General features: G+C 41.6%; 1 protein-coding gene across 1 annotated transcript in view; it reads right to left on the bottom strand.

The window, feature by feature from the left end:
• Window positions 1-20037, bottom strand: part of polybromo (protein) — a 740816-nt gene that overhangs the window by 460850 nt on the left and 259929 nt on the right. The window contains exon 15 of the mRNA XM_080277986.1: window positions 8808-8966. Coding sequence (XP_080134112.1) covers window positions 8808-8966 — 159 coding nt within the window. The remainder of the gene's footprint in view (window positions 1-8807; window positions 8967-20037) is intronic.

Genomic DNA, 20037 nt, shown 5'->3' with positions numbered 1-20037 from the left:
ACATTGTCATTTTTGGCATATTGATAACACCCATATGGGCAAGAAGCTAATGTTTGATGTACAAGTAAAGCACATTTAAGTATAAAAAATAACCTACAGTAATCACTAAACACTGCAGAATATTCTGACCCATTTTTGTGTTAGAAAACTCCTCCTTTTAACACCTTTATTCATTACAGAAGCTACACTTGCATTAAGGGGCATGGTAAGGAGGATTAATTTTTGAAATACAGTGTAAAAATATAAATGGTTGGTGAACTAGTTGATGGAACGAATGCTAGCATGTGTTTAAACAGGCGCCCATGTAGCGACCTAGCGTGATCCGAGACTAAACGAATGACGATCGCTTTCCGCGCCGATACTGAAATGCTTTTAATTACTTTCAACATATTTTTGGAGCTTCTTATTTTTAAATTTTGTCCGGATTCACAGAAATCCGGATTAAAGGGGTCCGGACTAAAGAGGTTCTACTGTACTTTCATCCTCACCCATGCAATCCTTGCACCCACTGTTCCATACTCTCTTATATTCTCCTTCCACTTCTTGCTTATCATCAGACATACTCCCTCTCTTGCCCTCTCATTTTCATTGACTCCCGCACATATACCTAAACCATATTCCCATTCTCTCACCCTTTCACCTTTCCATTTAGTTTCAGTCAATCCACATATATCCACTTTTGCATCCTCAAGCACCTGAACAATCTCTCTCTCTTTCACTTCATCATTCACTCCTCTCACATTCCACGTTCCCACCCTAAGAATGTCTTTTGTCCGTTCCTTAGTTGTCAACATATGGTCCGTCCGGGTCCGAGGCGCTTTATTCGCTTTTTTAGTTAGTTCTTTTTACGGGGTGGGGCACTAACCCACCACCAACCCTTTTAGTCGCCTCGTACGACAAGCAGAGATACTGGGGAAGCATTCTTGAAACCCCCTCTACCCCCAGGTGTACATTATACACCTTAATAAAACAGTATTGATTACATTAAAGTATAACAAGAAGGTAAATATTTCCCCAAGATTCATATTTCTCTATCGCCTTCCCTTTACCCTAGGTTTTTATTAAAAAATAATGTCTGATTCCGCATCCTATCCCAAGCCACACTTTACTGTGAAATGGTGTTTGGTTGTTTATCTATCCCTATCTATCTATTGCCAGACGCCTCAATCCTGTTCGGGGTGGCCACAAACAAATCACCTCCAAGTCGCCCTGTCCCCCGCCATTTCACTGCCCTGCTCCAAACTCACACCCCCCTCTCTCATATATCTCTCCACCCCATCCCTCCATCTCATCCTCAGCCTCCCCCTCCCTCTTCCCCCCTCCACCTCACTCACATACACTCTCTTCGTCAGTCTATCACCCTCCATCCTCTCCACATGGCCAAACCACCTCAGTGTGTTCCTCATAACGCTTCCTATCACATCCACATCAACACCACAACGCTCCTTTATATCCTCATTCGTCAGCCCGTCTCTCCACGTGACTCCACAGGATCCTCTTAAATAACTCATTTCCACTGCTCTCACTCTTGACTTGTGTCCTTCCAACAATGTCCAAGTTTCACTTCTGTACGTTAGAGTTGGTATCACAATACTGTCATGTAGTAACTTGTTCACTTCCATGCTCACTTCCCTGTTTCTTATCACTGCTTTCAAAGAACCAGCAACCTTTCTTCCATGCAGTACCCTTTCAAGCTGAATCGGTAGAGAGGCGGCTTGCGGTCCTAATGGACCCAGGATCGAATCCCGGCTGGGGCAGGGAACAGTTTAAGGATTTGAATTTCCTAAAAGCAGACTTTCCTGATCTACCAGATGACCCGCCGACATGTCGTAAAAATACCCCCGCTAATACCAATACACCAGTCCTGTATGAGACAGCCCTAGCATGTATTCAATATGGACGGTGGGTGTTAGCGCCGAAGTGGTGACATGTGGAGGTGTAGGAGGACTACTGGGCCTTGGGATAGGCAACTGCCCCCAAGAAATAGGCCCTGAGCCTTTGCCCAGAGTCGGACACACATTAAAAAAAAAAAAAAAAAAAAAAAAAAACTCCATCCTTACTGAACACACTACCCAAGTACTTAAACGTACTCACATTTTCCAATTCCTCACTATCCAACCTCGCTGTACATTCACTAACTTCACCTCTCTCAAAGACCATCACTTTACTCTTCCCTACATTCACCTTTAGATTCCGTTTCTTACACACTCTCTCAAACTCATCCACCAAGCCTTGCAGCTCCCCTTCGTCTTCACTCAACAACACAGTATCATCTGCAAACAACAGTACAAGGAGTTTCCAAACACTATCCTCTCTCACCAGGGCCACTCCAACATCCACTACCCTACCTTGTACCTCTTTTATTACCCCATCCATGTACAGTTTGAACAACCATGGAGACATGACACATCCCTGTTTCAAACCAACTTTCAAAGAGAAAAATTCACTTAGTTCACCATCCACACGCACTGCAGCCTTCGCACCATCGTACATACTCTTCACAGCATTCAACAACCTCCCATCTACTCCATATATTCTTAACACTTTCCACAATCCTTGTCTATCCACCCTGTCATATGCTTTCTCCAAATCCATGAAAGCCGCATACAACTTCTTTCCCTTCTCTAGAAACTTTTCCACTAAAGATCTAAGAATGAATATCTGATCTACACAACCCCTTCTCTTCCTAAAGCCTACCTGTTCTTCTCCAACGAATTTCTCTGTTCTTTCTCTAACTCTGTCTATAAGTATCCTACCATACACTTTTCCTATTATACTAAGAAGACAAATGCCCCTATGATTACCACACACTTCTTTTTCCCCTTTTCCTTTGTACAAGGGAATAATTATACCTGACTTCCAGTCCTCCGGGACTCTACCTTCCTCCCAGGCCAATCTGCACATCTTCCACATCCATTCTACTACTATCTCTCCCCCATGCTTCAGCATTTCACCACACACTCCATCAATTCCTGGGGCTTTCCCCGATTTAACTTTCTTCATTGCTTCCACAACTTCTATCCTACTGATTTCTTCCTGTCTTCTCACCTCCCTCCTTCTCCCAGCCATTCCCCAGCCACTTATTCTCGCATTACTTCCATCCTTAAAGTGTTCTCTCCATCTGCTCACTTTTTCTCCCTTCTCCACAAGTAATCTACCATTTTTATCTTTCACTCCCCTGCTAACTTCACTTCCACCCTGTCTTACTCTTTTCATCTCTTTCCAGAACATTTTCTTACAGTCCCTCCACTTTACACTCAAATTCCTTCCAAATTCCTCATCTACTCTCTTCTTACTCTCTCTTACTAATCTTTTCACCTCTCCCTTTCATTCTACATATAACTCTCTCTTCCGTCTCTCATCTTCTTTCACGCCCCTATTTCTCATCCATTCATTGTATGCTTTCTTCTTTTGTGCCACAGCCTGTTTCACCTCTTCAGTCCACCATGCTGTTCCTTGCACCCCCCTCCGTCTTCTCTTCCTTCCACACACCACATCACATGCTGCACATATTTCTTCTGTAAATATCTTACACACACCTTCCACGTCTCCCATCTGCACCAATTCATATTTGCCCAATCGTTCCTCCACTTCTCTCTTATACTCTGTCTTTTTCTCATCCTCTTGTAACCTTTCCACTCTCCTTGCAACTACTCCTTCCTCTCGTCTTTCCCTTCTTCTATTCCTCCATCTTACTTGCATTCTAATTCTGGCCACCACCAAGTAGTGGTCAGAAAGTCCACTCCCCCAACCTCTATACACTCTTGCATCCTTTACACATCTTTGCATCCTTTCATCCACACTCACATAATCAATCATTGCCTTCCTTTCATTCAGTTCACCACCCACCCTTCTCATCACTCGCCATGTATACCTGTGGATCATTTTATGCCTGAAGAGGGTATTGGCTATCACCAACCCCCTCCCAGCACAAATGTCCACTAACGCACTCCCATTCTCATCTATCTCAGCAGGCACACCCCACTCACCAACTATTCCATCCACTTTCACATTCCCAACTTTACCATTCATATCACCAATCAAAAACACTCTATCATTCCTTCCAAACTTTTCCATGCACACTTCTACATTTGTCCAGAACTCTTCTCTCACTCTTCTATAACGATTTTGCGTTGGTGCATACACACACACAATCGCCCACATTTGTATTCCAACTTTCAACTTTACCCACACAATCCTTGACCCAACTGATCCATACTGTCTTAAGCTCCTCTTCCATCTTTTACTCACAACTATACATACTCCTTCCTTTGCCCTCTCATTCTCACCTACTCCTGCACATATACCCCATCCATTCTCCCATTCTCTCACACTTTCTCCTCTCCATTTTGTTTCAGTTATTCCACATACATCCACTTTCGCACCCTCAAGCACCTGGACAATCTCTCTCTCTTTCACCTCATCATTCGCTCCCCTTACATTCCAAGTTCCAATTACCACGTCCTTTGTCCGGTCCTTGGTCGTCATCGTTTGGTCAGTCCTTGTCCGAGGCTTATTGTTTGTTTTTTTAGTTAGTTGTTTTCCGGGGAGGGGCACTAACCCTCCGCCAACCCTTTTAGTCGCCTTTTACGACAAGCCTTGCTAGCTCTGCTTACCAGCTCCCTTCTCATCCCTCAGTCCCTCCTCTCCTTATGCTAAAAGCACTGACCCATGAGTTTTTAATTCTTTTTGCAATTTATTTGAATACAATTGGTCGTATCAAATTTCCATGAAAACCACAAGAAAGCTCATGAAATTCTGCACCTAAACATATGCTTAGCTTTTGCGAGGTAAGGGCAAAATTTTGCACCAGGATGGTGGGAAGTTATATGAAGATAAGTTTTACTCTTGGACAACAATTATTTTTATGCAGTTTTCTTATTTTACTCATCAGTTCTCTGCATTTCTATTAGCTTATAGTATAAACACCAATGAAGATAATGGTATACCATTTATACCAATGTAACCAATTTCCAGTGGTATATTTGGCAGATGATTTTTTTTTGCGTGTGTACCCCGAGAGCAGCTATCACCCTTGTCACACAAAGATAAATGATTTTCTAACTGCCTTCAGGTTTTTTGTGGATTTTTGTAGCTTATGCACTGTTTTCTTCGTATTTAGCATTAATATGGATATTCTTATGTGTGTTTTGATGTCTGAATATGGCAGTATAACTGTAAAACACTGCCAATATTTGGAAGGCAGGTATATGTGGTGAGTGATGAGAAGGGTGGGTGAACTGAATGAATGGAAGGCAACGACTGATTGTGTGTGTGTGGATGAAAGGATGTGAAAATGTGTAATAGATGCTAGAGTATACTGGGGTTGGGGGAGTGGACTTTCTGACCACCACTTGGTGGTGATCAGAATCAAGGGCCAAGTGAAATGAAGAAATAGAGGGGAAGGACTGGAGGAAGTAGTATATGCAAGGAGGGTGAAAAGGCTACAAGAGGATAAGAAAAAGGCAGAATATAGGAGAGACGTGGAGGTACGACTGGGTAAATATGGATTGGAGCAGATGGGGGACGTGGAAGGTGTGTGCAAGATATTCACAGAAGAAATCTGTGCAGCATGTGAGATGGTGTGTGGGGTGAAGAGAAGACGAAAGGGGGTGCATGGAACAGCATGGTGGAATGAAGAGGTGAGAAAGGGTGTGGCACAAACAAAGAAAGCATATAGTGAGTGGATGAGAAACAGGGGCATGGAAAAGTTGAAAGACAGGAGAAAGTTATATGTAGAGATGAAGAGAGAAGTGAAAAGATTAGTAAGAGAGAGTAAGAAGAATGTGGATGAGGAATTTGGAAGGAACTTGAGTGTAAAGTGGAGGGAATGAAAGAAAATGTTATGGAAAGAGGTACAGAGAGTTGGACAGGATGTCAAAGATGTTAGCTGGGGAGTGACAGATAAAAATGGTAGATTACTAGTGGAGAAGGGAGAAAAAGAGAGCAGATGGAGAGAACTCTTTAAGGAATTGTTGAACATAGAGAATGAAAATAATGCAGTATAAGTGGCTGGGGAATGGCTGGGAGAAGGAAGGATGCGAGGAGAGAGGAAGAAATCAGTAGGATGGAAGTCGTGGAAGCAATGAAGAAAGTCAAAATGGGGAAAGCCCCAGGAATTGATGGAGTGTGTGGTGAAATGCTGAAGCATGGGTGAAAGATAGTAGTAGAATGGATGTAGAAGATATGCAGATTAGCCTGGGAGGAAGGCAGAGTCCCGGAGGATTGGAAGTCACATATAATTATTCCCCTGTACAAAGGAAAAGGGGAAAAAGAAGTGTGTGGTAATCACAGGGGCATTTGTCTTCTTACTGTAATAGGAAAAGTATACAGTAGGACACTTATTGACAGAGTTAAGGAAATAACTGAGAAATCAGCTGGAGAAGAACAGGGAGGTTTTAGGAACTCCCTGTACTGTTGTTTGCAGATGATACTGTGTTGTTAAGTGAGGACGAAGGGGAGCTCCAAGGCTTGGTGGATGAGTTTGGGAGAGTGTGTAAGAAACAGAATCTAAAGGTGAATGTAGGGAAGAGTAAAGTTATGGTCTTCGAGACAAATGATGTCAGTGAATGTACAGTGAGGTTGGATGAGGAAATGGAAAATGTGAGTGCATTTAAGTACTTGGGTAGTGTGATGAGTAAGGATGGAATTTTAGAGGGTGAAGTGCTTGAAAGGGTACAACAAGGAAGAAAGGTTGCTGGTTCCTTGAAAGCAATGATATGAAACAAGGATGTGAGCATGGAAATGAAAAAGTTACTACATGACAGTATTGTGATACCAACTCTAACATACGGAAGTGAAGCCTGGACCTTGTTGGAGAGACAGAAGTTAAGAGTAAGGGCAATGGAAATGAGTTATTTAGAGGGAGCATGTGGAGTCACATGGAGAGAGACTGACAAATGAGGATGTGAATGAGTGTTGTGGTGTGGATGTGATAGGAAGCGTTAGGAGAAACACATTGAGGTGGTTTGGCCATGTGGAGAGGATGGAGAGTGAGAGACTGACGAGGAGAGTGTATGTGAGTGAGGTGGAGGAGGAGTGCGGGAGGTGGAGGCCAAGGATGAAATGGAAGGATGGAGTGGAGAGGTATATGAGAAAGGGGGGGGTGTGAGCTGGGAGAAGGGCAGTGAAATAGCAGGAGACAGAGCAACATGGAGGCGATTTGTTTGTGGCCACCCTGTATAGGATTAAAGCATCTGGCAATAGATAGATAGATAGATAGAATAATGTGTTCAAGAGTAAAACTTACCTTCATATAACTTCCCACCATCCTAATTCAAAATTTTGCCAGCATCTTCCAAGAGTTAAGCATATGTCTAGATGCGGAATTTCATTAGCTTCCTTGTGGTCACCGCGGAATTTCTATATGACCAATAGTAGTCGAATAAATTGCAAAAAACCTTAAAAACTCACGAGTCAATGCTATCACCACGGAAGAGAGTAAGGGCTGAGGGAGTGAGGGGGAGGGAGGGAGGGTATGGAGGAGGGACGGGAGGGGGGGAAGGAGAGGCGAGGCTGTGAGCAAGATTCTTCTCCTGTGAACAGGTGGATGGGTGCTTTTGCTGTACATTTACTCACAACTTGTGGTCTGTTAGACATTGAGTGGCCATGTGGAAACACAACACAACCATGGCCAGGAGACTTTCGACCTTCAATAGAAAAGAGGATGGCCACTCTCGCTGAACAGGTACTCGTGGCTTGAGGTCTGTGTTCGATGGAGCTGGCTGCTGGGAAAGATTTAGCTCCTGTGGCCACACGATATTGGACATTCGGTGGGGAATGCACACGGACATTCTGACACCACTTGCAGGTTACAGTCGTATTACTTGAGTGCTGGAGGTTGGTTGGGAGTGACAGGACAAGTGTGCAATTTTGACCATTCAGTACAGGGGCAGGCAGACATTTCAGCTCTGGTTATGGGTTACAGAATACTTCCCTCTCATGGCTCGAGCCCAGCGGCCACGATACCGAATGACTGGAGCCGGCCGGCCGAAGTTCTCGGGCACTTTTACGTCCGGATAATAGCAAATAAATTCGGATAATGGTTTAACAAAGCCAAGACCCAGCGTCCGGATAATGAATGTCTAGATAACTGGGGGAACACTGTATACATATACAGTACCTGACCCAGGTGAGGCAGCTTCCTTGACAAAGTGAACAGCTGATGCAATACACACTATTAATGACACCAACCAAGTACTGTAATATATATTTGTCTTTAATTCTGAATGGTGAAATTCTATATAAATACAAATACCGTATGAATGTAACTTCAATCAGTTTCTAACTTTTAATGCAAGTGATAATGCTCTTACAATGAACAAATCATATCATCCACATAAAAGACTTCTACACAATCCAAAGATACACTTGCCAAGGCTATATTCATCTTGTCTTGCATCTAGCCCTTTCCTCAAGTTCATTCTTGCACAATATGCATTCAAATTCAACCACATCTTGCACCTTACTTTTGAAATCACTGCACCTCTCACATATACATTTCTTACAAACATTCCTTGAAAGTTGATTACTACCAGCACTCTTCCAGGACAAATTATATAGCCTTTCATTTTCCATCACTGAAGCCAACATCAAAAGCTTCATGAAGAATTCAACTTTTTTCACTCCTTCATGAATATCAGTTTTGTTTTTTGAATCTCAGCATATTTCAACTGAAGCAATATTTACTATTCATTCCCAAGGGAGCTCCATCTCTGTCTCTTACAACTTTTCATTATTGCCAATCTTTTTATAAATGATTATACAAGACTTATTCTTCAGTTCATTACAAGATTAAGGGCTCTAACCTCATCATAGTCAGGAAGTTCCATAAAAGACTCTGCTGTGTAGCGTCCATATTCCTCCTCGTGATTGTAAACACTAATGAAGAGAGACATAAGCAGTTCCTGTACCAGCACTCTGACATTGGGCACACCCTCATCACCACTAGTAAGCTCTAGACGCTTCTGTTGGGGAGAAAACAGCCAAAGGTTAAGAAGCAAAGAAGTAGGTAAATCAAAGATTTAATGAATGAGATAAAAGCAGCAAGCTCTATCATGATAAAAAGTCAGTCCACATTTCCCTGCTGATTATGATGACACAGGATCATCATCATCACCATCATCCAGAACTCTTTTTCCCATCTAAGAATAGGATAAGGTAAGTGTTCCATGAAGTATTTTTATACAATAGCAATAAGACACACAAAACATAAGAATATGAGATGAAGAGTTTTACTGACACTGTCCTGCTGGCTGTGGCAACGGAGGGCATTACATGAAATACCTTTATGTGACTGCAACAAGAAGTTACAACATCAGTTTAAGAAGGAAGAAAACTACTGTATCATGTTCTAGGGGGAGAATGGGAAAATTTAAAAACCAGATACAAAGAAGGTTGGGGAGTGTTGGTAAACTTTTACTTGCAACAGTACATGGATGAACTGGATGCAAAAGTTATACACAACAATATCACAGTGAACAGAAATAGTACTAATGATCATGGAGAATGAGAATTATGGATAACATGGCAAAAGGGAGGTAGGGGATTGATGGGAAACTTTTGCTTAAAATAGTACAAAAAAAAAAAAAAAAAAAACAAAAAAAAAAAAAGTCAGAGATATACAGATCAGCATGATAGAAAAATAAGAGGGACTTGATGACTGCATTCGAGAGAAGTCAAGCTCTTTTCTCTTTTTAGTGTGTGTGTGTGTGTGTGTGTGTGTGTGTGTGTGTGTGTGTATTTACCAATTTGTAGTATACAGGAATTGAGCAATGATCGTATTGTCCTGTCTCCAAATCCACATTTATCAAGTCTACCTTTACACACATGAATGTCTAAGTCGTTCCAAATATTTAAGTCTTTACCTAATATACCTAATTGTGATATACACAGAATGTACTATGCTCGTGGGTTTCCGTCGCTGTTTCTCAATAAGTCGAATTTAGCTATAAACTCGTTTAAGTTTTTTAGACTGGACGATCTCTTTGTCCAGGCTATTCCATAAGTCTATACTTCTGTAAGGAAAGCTATATTTCTTGATATCCTTCAAGCAGCTTGACTTTTTCAAATTCATTCCGTGTCCTCTCGTTGCTCTCTTATCCCATACAAAAAAATCTTCTTTGTCAATTTTATCTACTCCCACCATGGTCCTGAACACTGCAATCATGTCTCCCCTCTTTCTCCTTTCCTCTAAGGAAGGCAAATCCAGTTTTTCCAGCCTCTCTCTGTATGACAGGTCTGTCAGACTGGGGACCATCTTGGTTGCTGTTCTTTGTATTCTCTCAATCTTGTTTATATCTTTCTTTTTGTGTGGGGACCACACTACCGCTGCATATTCTAACCTGGGGGGGATCATGGCCACTATCAATTTTATCATTAACTCCTCATCCATATAATGAAATGCTACTCTTATGTTAGTCACGAGTTTATAAGTCTCTCCAACTATCTTGTTAATGTGCTTTTCTGGTGAAAAACTATCTTGGACCAGCACTCCCAAATCTTTCTCTTCTCTCCTTTTTGTGATTAATTCATTACCCAACAAATAATTCAGTGATGGCCTCCTGGTACTTTTACCCATTTCCAATATTTTACATTTCTTTACATTAAATTTCATTTCCCACGTCCGGCTCCAATTGTGTATCCTATCCAAATCCTCCTGCAGTATTTTACAATCCTCCTCAACCTCTACCTTCCTCAAGATCTTTACATCATCAGCAAACAGACTTGCATAACTATTAACTCCATCTACCATATCATTTACGTAAATCAGGAACATTACTGGCGCCAACACTGAGCCTTGAGGAACTCCACTTGTTACTTCCCTCCATCCAGACATCCTATCCTTTATTACTGTCCTCATTTGTCTCTCTCAAAAAGTCTCCCATCCATTCCAGAAGTTTCCCCTTTAGTACTCTTATATATTCTAGTTTCCACATTAGTCTATTATGAGGTACCTTGTCAAAGGCCTTCCCTAAGTCTAAGTATGCACAATCCACCCAACCATCTCTCTCCTGTACCACGTAAATCGCTCGAGTAAAAGCTCAACAAGTTAGAAACACATGACCTTCCACTTCTGAATCCAAACTGACATTCAGCCAAAATATTCATCTCTTCCAAATATTTTATCCATCTGTCTTTCAGGATTCTCTCACACAATTTTGCGACCATGCTGGTTAGAGACACTGGTCTATAATTCAGGGGTTCTTCCCTGTTTCCTCCCTTGTAAATTGGTACCACATTTGCCCTCTTCCATTCTTGTGGCACTTTCCCCTCTTCCAGTGAACATAAGATTAACTTGTGAATTTTATCCACCAGTTGTTCTCTGCATTCCTTCAGTACCCAATTAGAAATTCCATCAGGTCATGGGGCTTTCCTTACATCTTGAGTTTCCAGTAATTTATACACTTCCTGTACCTCCACTTTTATATCTTTCATCACCGGAACATTTCTAATCACTCCCTCCCCTTCCACAAGCTCCTTTTCTTTAGTGAAAACTGACTGGAAAAGTTTGTTCATTATTTCTGCTTGCATTGCCGCGTCCTTAAAGACCTCTCCTACTTTCAGTTTGGTGATTCCTTCCTTTTGTTTCAGTCTGCCATTAACAAATCTATAAAGCAGTTTGGGTTCATCCTTGCATTTGTCTATTATACCTTTTTCAAAATTCCTTTCTTCTTCTCTACGTATTCTTGTGTATTCATTTCTATCTATCTATCTATTGCCAGACGCCTCAATCCCGTTTGGCGTGGCCACAAACAAATCGCCTCCAAGTCGCCCTGTCCCCCGCCATTTCACTCCACTGCTCCCAACTCACACCCCCCTCTCTCATATACCTCTCCACCCCATCTCTCCATCCAATCATCGGCCTCCCCCTCCCTCTTTCCCCCTCCACCTCACTCACATACACTCTCTTCGTCAGTCTTTGACCCTCCATCCTCTCCACATGGCCAAACCACCTCAGTGTGTTCCTCATAACACTTCCTATCACATCCACATCAACACCACAACGCTCCTTTATATCCTCATTCGTCAGCCTGTCTCTCCATGTGACTCCACAGGCTCCTCTTAAATAACTCATTTCCACGGCTCTCACTCTTGACTTGTGTCCTTCCAACAACGTCCAAGCTTCACTTCCGTACGTTAGAGTTGGTATCACAATACTGTCATGTAGTAACTTTTTCACTTCCATGCTCACTTCCCTGTTTCTTATCACTGCTTTCAAAGAACCAGAAACCTTTCTTCCCTGCTGTACCCTTTCAAGCACTTCACCCTCCAAACCTCCATCCTTACTCATCACACTACCCAAGTACTTAAACGTACTCACATTTTCCAATTCCTCACCATCCAACCTCGCTGTACATTCACTGACTTCACCTCTCTCAAAGACCATCACTTTACTCTTCCCTACATTCACCTTTAGATTCCGTTTCTTACACACTCTCTCAAACTCATCCACCAAGCCTTGCAGCTCCCCTCCGTCTTCACTCAACAACACGGTATCATCTGCAAACAACAGTACAGGGAGTTTCCAAACACTATCCTCTCTCACCAGGGCCACTCCAACATCCACTACCCTACCTTGTACCTCTTTTATTACCCCATCCATGTACAGATTGAACAACCATGGAGACATGACATATCCCTGTTTCAACCCAACTTTCAAAGAGAAAAATTCACTTAGTTCACCATCAACACGCACTGCAGCCTTCGCACCATCGTACATACTCTTCACAGCATTCAACAACTTCCCATCTATTCCATATATTCTTAACACTTTCCACAATCCTAGTCTATCCACCCTGTCATATGCTTTCTCCAAATCCATGAAAGCCGCATACAACTTCTTTCCCTTCTCTAGAAACTTTTCCACTAAAGATCTGAGAATGAATATCTGATCTACACAACCTCTTCCCTTCCTAAAGCCTCCCTGTTCTTCTCCAACTAATTTCTCTGTTCTTTCTCTAACTCTGTCAATAGGTATCCTACCATATACTTTTCCTATTATACTAAGAAGAAAAATGCCCCTATGATTACCACACACTTCTTTTTCCCCTTTTCCTTTGTACAAGGGAATAATTATACCTGACTTCCAATCCTCTGGGACTCTACCTTCCTCCCAGGCCAATCTGCACATCTTCCACATCCATTCTACTACTATCTCTCCCCCATGCTTCAGCATTTCACCACACACTCCATCAATTCCTGGGGCTTTCCCTGATTTAACTTTCTTCATTGCTTCCACAACTTCTATCCTACTGATTTCTTCCTGTCTTCTCACCTCCCTCCTTCTTCCAGCCATTCCCCAGCCACTTATACTCGCATTACTTCCATCCTCCACGTTCAACAATTCCTTAAAGTGTTCTCTCCATCTGCTCACTTTTTCTCCCTTCTCCACTAGTAATCTACCATTTTTATCTTTCACTCCCCTGCTAACTGCACTTCCACCCTGTCTTACTCTTTTCACCTCTTTCCAGAACATTTTCTTACAGTCCCTCCACTTTACACTCAAATTCCTTCCAAATTCCTCATCCACTCTCTTCTTACTCTCTCTTACTAATCTTTTCACCTCTTTCTTTCTACATATAACTCTCTCTTCCGCCTCTCAACTTCTTCCATGCCCCTATTTCTCATCCATTCATTGTATGCTTTCTTCTTTTGTGCCACAGCCCATTTCACCTCTTCAGTCCACCACGCTGTTCCTTGCACCCCCCTCCGTCTTCTCTTCCTTCCACACACCACATCACATGCTGCACATATTTCTTCCGTAAATATTCTACACACACCTTCCACGTCCCCCATCTGCTCCAACTCATATTTGCCCAATCGTTCCTCCACTTCTCTCTTATACTCTGCCTTTTTCTCATCCTCTTGTAACCTTTCCACTCTCCTTGCAACTACTCCTTCCTCTCGTCTTTCCCTTCTTCTATTCCTCCATCTTACTTGAACTTTAACTCTGGCCACCACGAAGTAGTGGTCAGAAAGTCCACTCCCCCAACCTCCATAAACTCTTGCATCCAATATACATCTTCGCATCCTTTCATCCACACACACATAATCAATCATTGCCTTCCTTTCACTCAATTCACCACCCACCCTTCTCATCACTCGCCATGTATACCTGTGGATCATTTTATGCCTGAAGAGGGTATTGGCTATCACCAACCCCTTCCCAGCACAAATGTCCACTAACGCACTCCCATTCTCATCTATCTCAGCAGGCACACCCCACTCACCAACTATTCCATCCACCTTCACATTCCCAACTTTACCATTCATATCACCAATCAAAAACACTCTATCATTCCTTCCAAACTTTTCCATGCACACTTCTACATTTGTCCAGAACTCTTCTCTCACTCTTCTAGCACGATCTTGCGTTGGCGCATACACACACACAATCGCCCACATTTGTATTCCAACTTTCAACTTTACCCACACAATCCTTGATCCAACTGATCCATACTGTCTTTTGCTCCTCTTCCATCTTTTACTCACAACTATACATACTCCTTCCTTTGCCCTCTCATTCTCACCTACTCCTGCACATATACCCCATCCATACTCCCATTCTCTCACACCTTCTCCTCTCCATTTTGTTTCAGTTATTCCACATACATCCACTTTCGCATCCTCAAGCACCTGGACTATCTCTCTCTCTTTCACCTCATCATTTGCTCCCATTACATTCCACGTTCCAATTACCACGTCCTTTGTCCGGTCCTTGGTCGTCAACGTTTGGTCAGTCCTTGTCCGAGGCTTATTGTTTGTTTTTTTAGTTAGTTGTTTTCCGGGGAGGGGCACTAACCCTCCGCCAACCCTTTTAGTCGCCTTTTACGACAAGCAGGGATACTGGGGGAGTATTCTTGACAAACCCCCCTACCCCCAATTGTTCCACGCCTTATCTCTCTCTTTTTTTTGCTGTCATACACCTTCTATTAAACCACTCCTTTTTCCTGTTTCCTTTCCCTCTTACTCTTGGTACAAATTTTTCCACACCCAAATTATAGAGGTCTAGAAAGATATCCCACTTCCTCTGTATCTCTCTTGTTTCTCTGAATTTTCTCCAATCCGCATTTTCAAAAAAGTTTCTCAATCCTGTAAAATTTGCTTTCCCAAAGTTGTATCTTCTCTGTCTATGAAGCTCGTCTCTTGGCTCGACGTTCCCTACTAACATCTGGAACTCAATGACCACATGATCACTTTTTCCTAAAGGACAGACATATTTCAATGATTCTATTACATCGGGTTCTTTGGTGAACAGTAAATCTAACCTTGCTGGTGTGTCCTCACCTCAAAACCGTGTCTCTTCTTTGACCCACTGCGTCATCACATTATTCCATCCATCCATCCATTGCCAGACACCATGTATCCCAAATGGGGTGGTCAAGGGCTTAGAGTTAATTGTTTTACAGGGAGGGGCACTAATCCTCCACCAACCCCACTTGACACGTAGGCTGCATGTTATCTTTGTTCTTTTTTTGGCTACCCGACCCAGCCCGACCATACCCCTGCACCGTAACCCAGCGAGACGTCGAAAGAATCTGACCCAGGAGCAGAAGCTCGATATCATCAAGCGGAAGGATAAGAACGTAATTGTGCCTTCGTATCAGGTCAACGAGTCAACTATTTGTACGATCCTGGGGAAGAAGGACGCCATTATGAAGACTGTGCGGGCCTACGGGGGATCCCCCATGGACCAGAGGATTCCAGTGTCTGACCCAGAACTTGTTATGATGGAGAAGTTCCTGGTCATGTACCTGAACCGAAGGGAGAGGGAAGGAGTTCCAATCAACTCCATTAACCCGTTAACTGCGCATGGCGGTTTTTTGGAGGTGTCCGTGGTGCGCAGACATAGGGATAAAAATGAAATTTCCCAAAGGCCAAAGTTTATCTTAAGAACTGAGAGAACACATGCCAAAGTATATAGTAACGAAATATTAGCTCAATATTTACCTTGGTAAAGCCATGGATGAATTATTCATTATTATATTTAATAACATAGTGCCCCACGAATCCTCGCCACCTCCCAAGTACCATTCCTCCCAGTTCACCTCTTTACAGTTAAAGTCACCCACCAAAATTATATTATTGCTTTTCTCAATTATTTTTTGCAAATAGCTAGCCATATCTGACAACATCTCATGGTATTCGTCATCCTTCCATGCTCTCGTCTTTGGGGGAACATACACTACCGCCATATCTCTCTTAACATTCTCTCCAGTTTCTAATTTCATATATATCACTTTAGCCCTGCCTTCTCCCATTTCCACAATATCTACATTTATGATGTTCTTCACTGCTATCATCACTCCTCCTCCCTTTTTTTCTTTTCTGTCTTTTCTCCACAGTTTGCATTTACCATCTCCCAAATGAACATCAATATCTTCTCTTAATTTGGTCTCTACAAAGCACATGACATCAGGTTCATGTTCTCTCAAGAAATCGTTAATTTCGATCCTTGTCGATATGAAACCATCCACATTAGTATATATCACCTTCAAATTATTTTTGACGTTTTTAATACCCTCTTCTCTCCTACTCTCTGTACGTACCACTTCCTCAACTTCTGATCTTTCACAGCCATCCCCCTTAGTTTCCTTCACTTCTATTTCCTTAAATACCATTTCCTTACTTTCATATCCAATACTCTCCAAAAATAAGTATTACATTCTTCCTCTGTCCTCTTATCATTTTTTTCCTCTACTTCTTCCTTTAATGATTTTAAAACTTCTCTTTCTTCTTCATTCAGATCTTTTCTTATTATAATATTTTCCATCCCTGCCTCTTTGCTTAATTTCCAGGTTACTTTAAGTATCTCATTTATTACACTTTCTGATGTAAACTTGACTCTCATTGGTCTTGTTTCCCCTTTGTTGTATGGCCCTATCCTCCTTACTTCCTCAATTTCTTTTACTCACTTGTCTCCTTCGGGGTCAATCTTGCCTAATATTCCTCTCACCAGGTTCGTGTCTCTCTCGAGTCTTACGAACTTAACCTTTTCTTCCTCTTCCCTGTTTCCAAATACTACCACACATTTGTTCCTTTCTACAGTTTCTCTCACTATTTTCTCTTTTTTCTTCAGTATTTTCACTACATTTTCTTCCATTTTTTTCTTGTTCATTTCCCTTTCTTCCTGGATGATCTCTCTTAAGCTGACCACTTCTTTCTGTTCTTCTTCTACGTGTGCCCACTTTGCCTTATGCTCTTCTAATACACTACTCACCTTCTCCGTTTTATTAGTACTCTCTTCTAGTTTCCTCCTCAATTCAACATTTTCACGCTTCAAATTTCTAATCTCTTCATTCGCTGTTTCATTGGATTGGATCAGACTCTGTGTGGTAGTATCCGTATTTTCAGACACATCCTTTATCACTAGATTCTCTACTTTCTTTTCGAGTTCACTAATCCTCATAATGAATGTTTTAACTAGGTCCATGACATTGGTATTTGTATCAAATCCTTGAAATTCGAGTCCCATTGTTTACATTTTTGGCCATGTTTGATGTTGGTTAAGTACCAAAACAGCTGTTACCGAAAAAAACTACACACATTCATGTATACTCTAGCCAATAAATCTTTACATTTTTGGTTGTCTATTAACTTTCATTAATTTAAATTTAAAACAAGACCTTAGGAGACAGGACAGACAAAATTCCTGAAACTACTTAAGGTTAGCAGCGATGGCTGGGACGTCTGCTCTCTCCGGCTGTTTCTCCGTGTGTATGTGTGTGTGTGTGTGTGTGTGTGTGTGTTGGGATGCCACACTGGTCAATGTTTCCCCCGCGTCTATTCTTTTACCGAACAAAATTTATTATATGAACATAATGTTCAGCCAGCTCAAAGTAGTTGTTAAAACTGAAATTCGTTAACTGAGGGTTTGGTATATCAAGGGTTTATTGTACTGTACTTTTATGGTAAATGCTCAGATGAAGTTGCATCAATTGTGCCACCTTTCCATGCCTTCCCCAGTGCTATGTGGGCATCTGGTAGCATTCATGACTTAACTGTCACACTGCCAAACTGCATAACTTCTACCTATCAGAATTCCATTATTCCCTGAACTGCTACTCTTTCAAACTCCACCACCACCATCCACTGCTTGACACCACAATTCCATAAGGGGTGGCTGTTTGTCTGTGATTTGGTTGTTTTACGGGGAGGGCACTAATCCTCCACCAACGCACTAGTTGACATTTAGGGAACATGAATAAGATGGTTACAGTAAAACCTCGATATAACGGACTTCAGTAGACCAGAATTTGCTTTTATCGGACTTGAGGAGGTATCGGATTAAATTCCTATATTTCGGAAAAAGTCCGATAAAACCAAAAGCAGTCTGGACTGCCTGTCCACTTCCGCTATGTTCACCACAATAAGGCAAACAAAAGACATGTTTATAAGTGTACAGTACAGTATTATTACATATATTACACCATTTGATTACTGTAGTGAAGGTATAATACAGTACAGTACAGCAATGGTTGTGAAAACAGTTTAAAAACTGTGGGTGCGATCCGGACTAATGTCTGATATATCGGAAAAAGTCCAGATTAGCAGGGGGAAGTCCGGATGTCGCTTTTATCGGAATTTCACTTTTTACGGAATGGTTTTGGCCCCAATTAGTCTGTTACAGTGAGGTCTTACTGTATATGGTTACCTACCAGCATTGTAAATGGTTTCCTAGCTTAAAGGAAACCATTTGGCTTGTCAATGAATATAAAACCACCTGAAAAGGAAAGAAGAGTTATAAAAAGTGACAGGAAAGATGGGAAAAACAGGAAGAGAGGAGGGCAGACACAGATAAATGATGATAAAGATGATGCAAGAACTAGGCAGCACTACATCAAGTAAGTGGATGATGTTTGCCACCACCTATCATTTGTTTGCATTGAGGACTTCCAGCTATATTCACTAGGAGATACCAGGAGGTAACACAGTCGGTATGTGAACACAGCGATAGGTCTGTCCTCGAGTCACTTGATTGCACACAAAATATCAAAATAATTCATGGGGTGAGGGGGCGGAAGTAAGTTACAAACATTAGCTCATGTTAAAAATCCATATTTGCATTTAGGACTCAGTTACAGTCACCAGCAAACACCAGTTGGCAAAACTGTCGGTATGTAAACACTTGCGTTTCTCCTCAAGTCACTTGATAGCACGTGAAGTATTCATGTTCTTGGGGATATTTTCAAAATTCAGTTTCTCCGGTTCTAATTATGACAGAAACTTCTGATTTGCTTTATAATCTTGGTACAGAGTTGTACTTTATGATTCTTGAAATAAAAAAGGCACACTTTTCAAAAACCTTTAGGTGAAAGCCACCTGAGAGTACAGTATGTGTATGAATATTTCACACTCAACAATTTTTTTTTTAATTCTTAAAACTTTTATAGGCCCCAAACAAATGGGTTTCTCTCTCTCTCTCTCTCTCTCTCTTTTTTGTTACTTCATCCTCAGAGGTATTTTTTCTTTCTATCTGTACCTGATATTTATAAATACAGAAAGACCTCACTATAACGGACTAATTGGGGCCCAAACCACTCCGAAAAATGCGAAATTCCAATGAAAGTGACATCCGGACTTCCTCCTGCTAATCCAGACTTTTTCCAATATATCAGACATTAGTCTGGATCGTATGAATGGTTTTTAAACTGTTTTGACTACGGCTGTGGTACTGCACTGTATTATAACTTCACTACATTAATCAGATGGTATAATATATATAATAATACTATACTGTACACTAATATACATGTCTTTTATTTACCTTATTGTGGTGAACACAGCTGAAGTGGTCAGGCAGTCCACACTGCTTCTGGCTTTATCAGACTTTTTCCGATATACAGTGACCTCTCAACTAAAGTGAGTTTTAAAAACACATTTTTGTTTTAACACGAGCAAATATTTAAGGAGATATGTTTAACCCCTACACCGCGGGCTTGTTTACCAATGACTTGCGTGTGCCGCGGGGTTATTTGGGCTCCGACAGACTCTCAAAAAATATTTGCCAAAAATCAGTTATTAGTCCTAGAATAA

The sequence above is a fragment of the Coenobita brevimanus genome, chromosome 71 (assembly GCF_032717465.1).
Source record: "Coenobita brevimanus isolate Jiangsu-jjx chromosome 71, ASM3271746v2, whole genome shotgun sequence".
NCBI classification, from domain to species: domain Eukaryota; kingdom Metazoa; phylum Arthropoda; class Malacostraca; order Decapoda; family Coenobitidae; genus Coenobita; species Coenobita brevimanus.
This window is presented reverse-complemented; position numbering and strand designations above follow the sequence as displayed.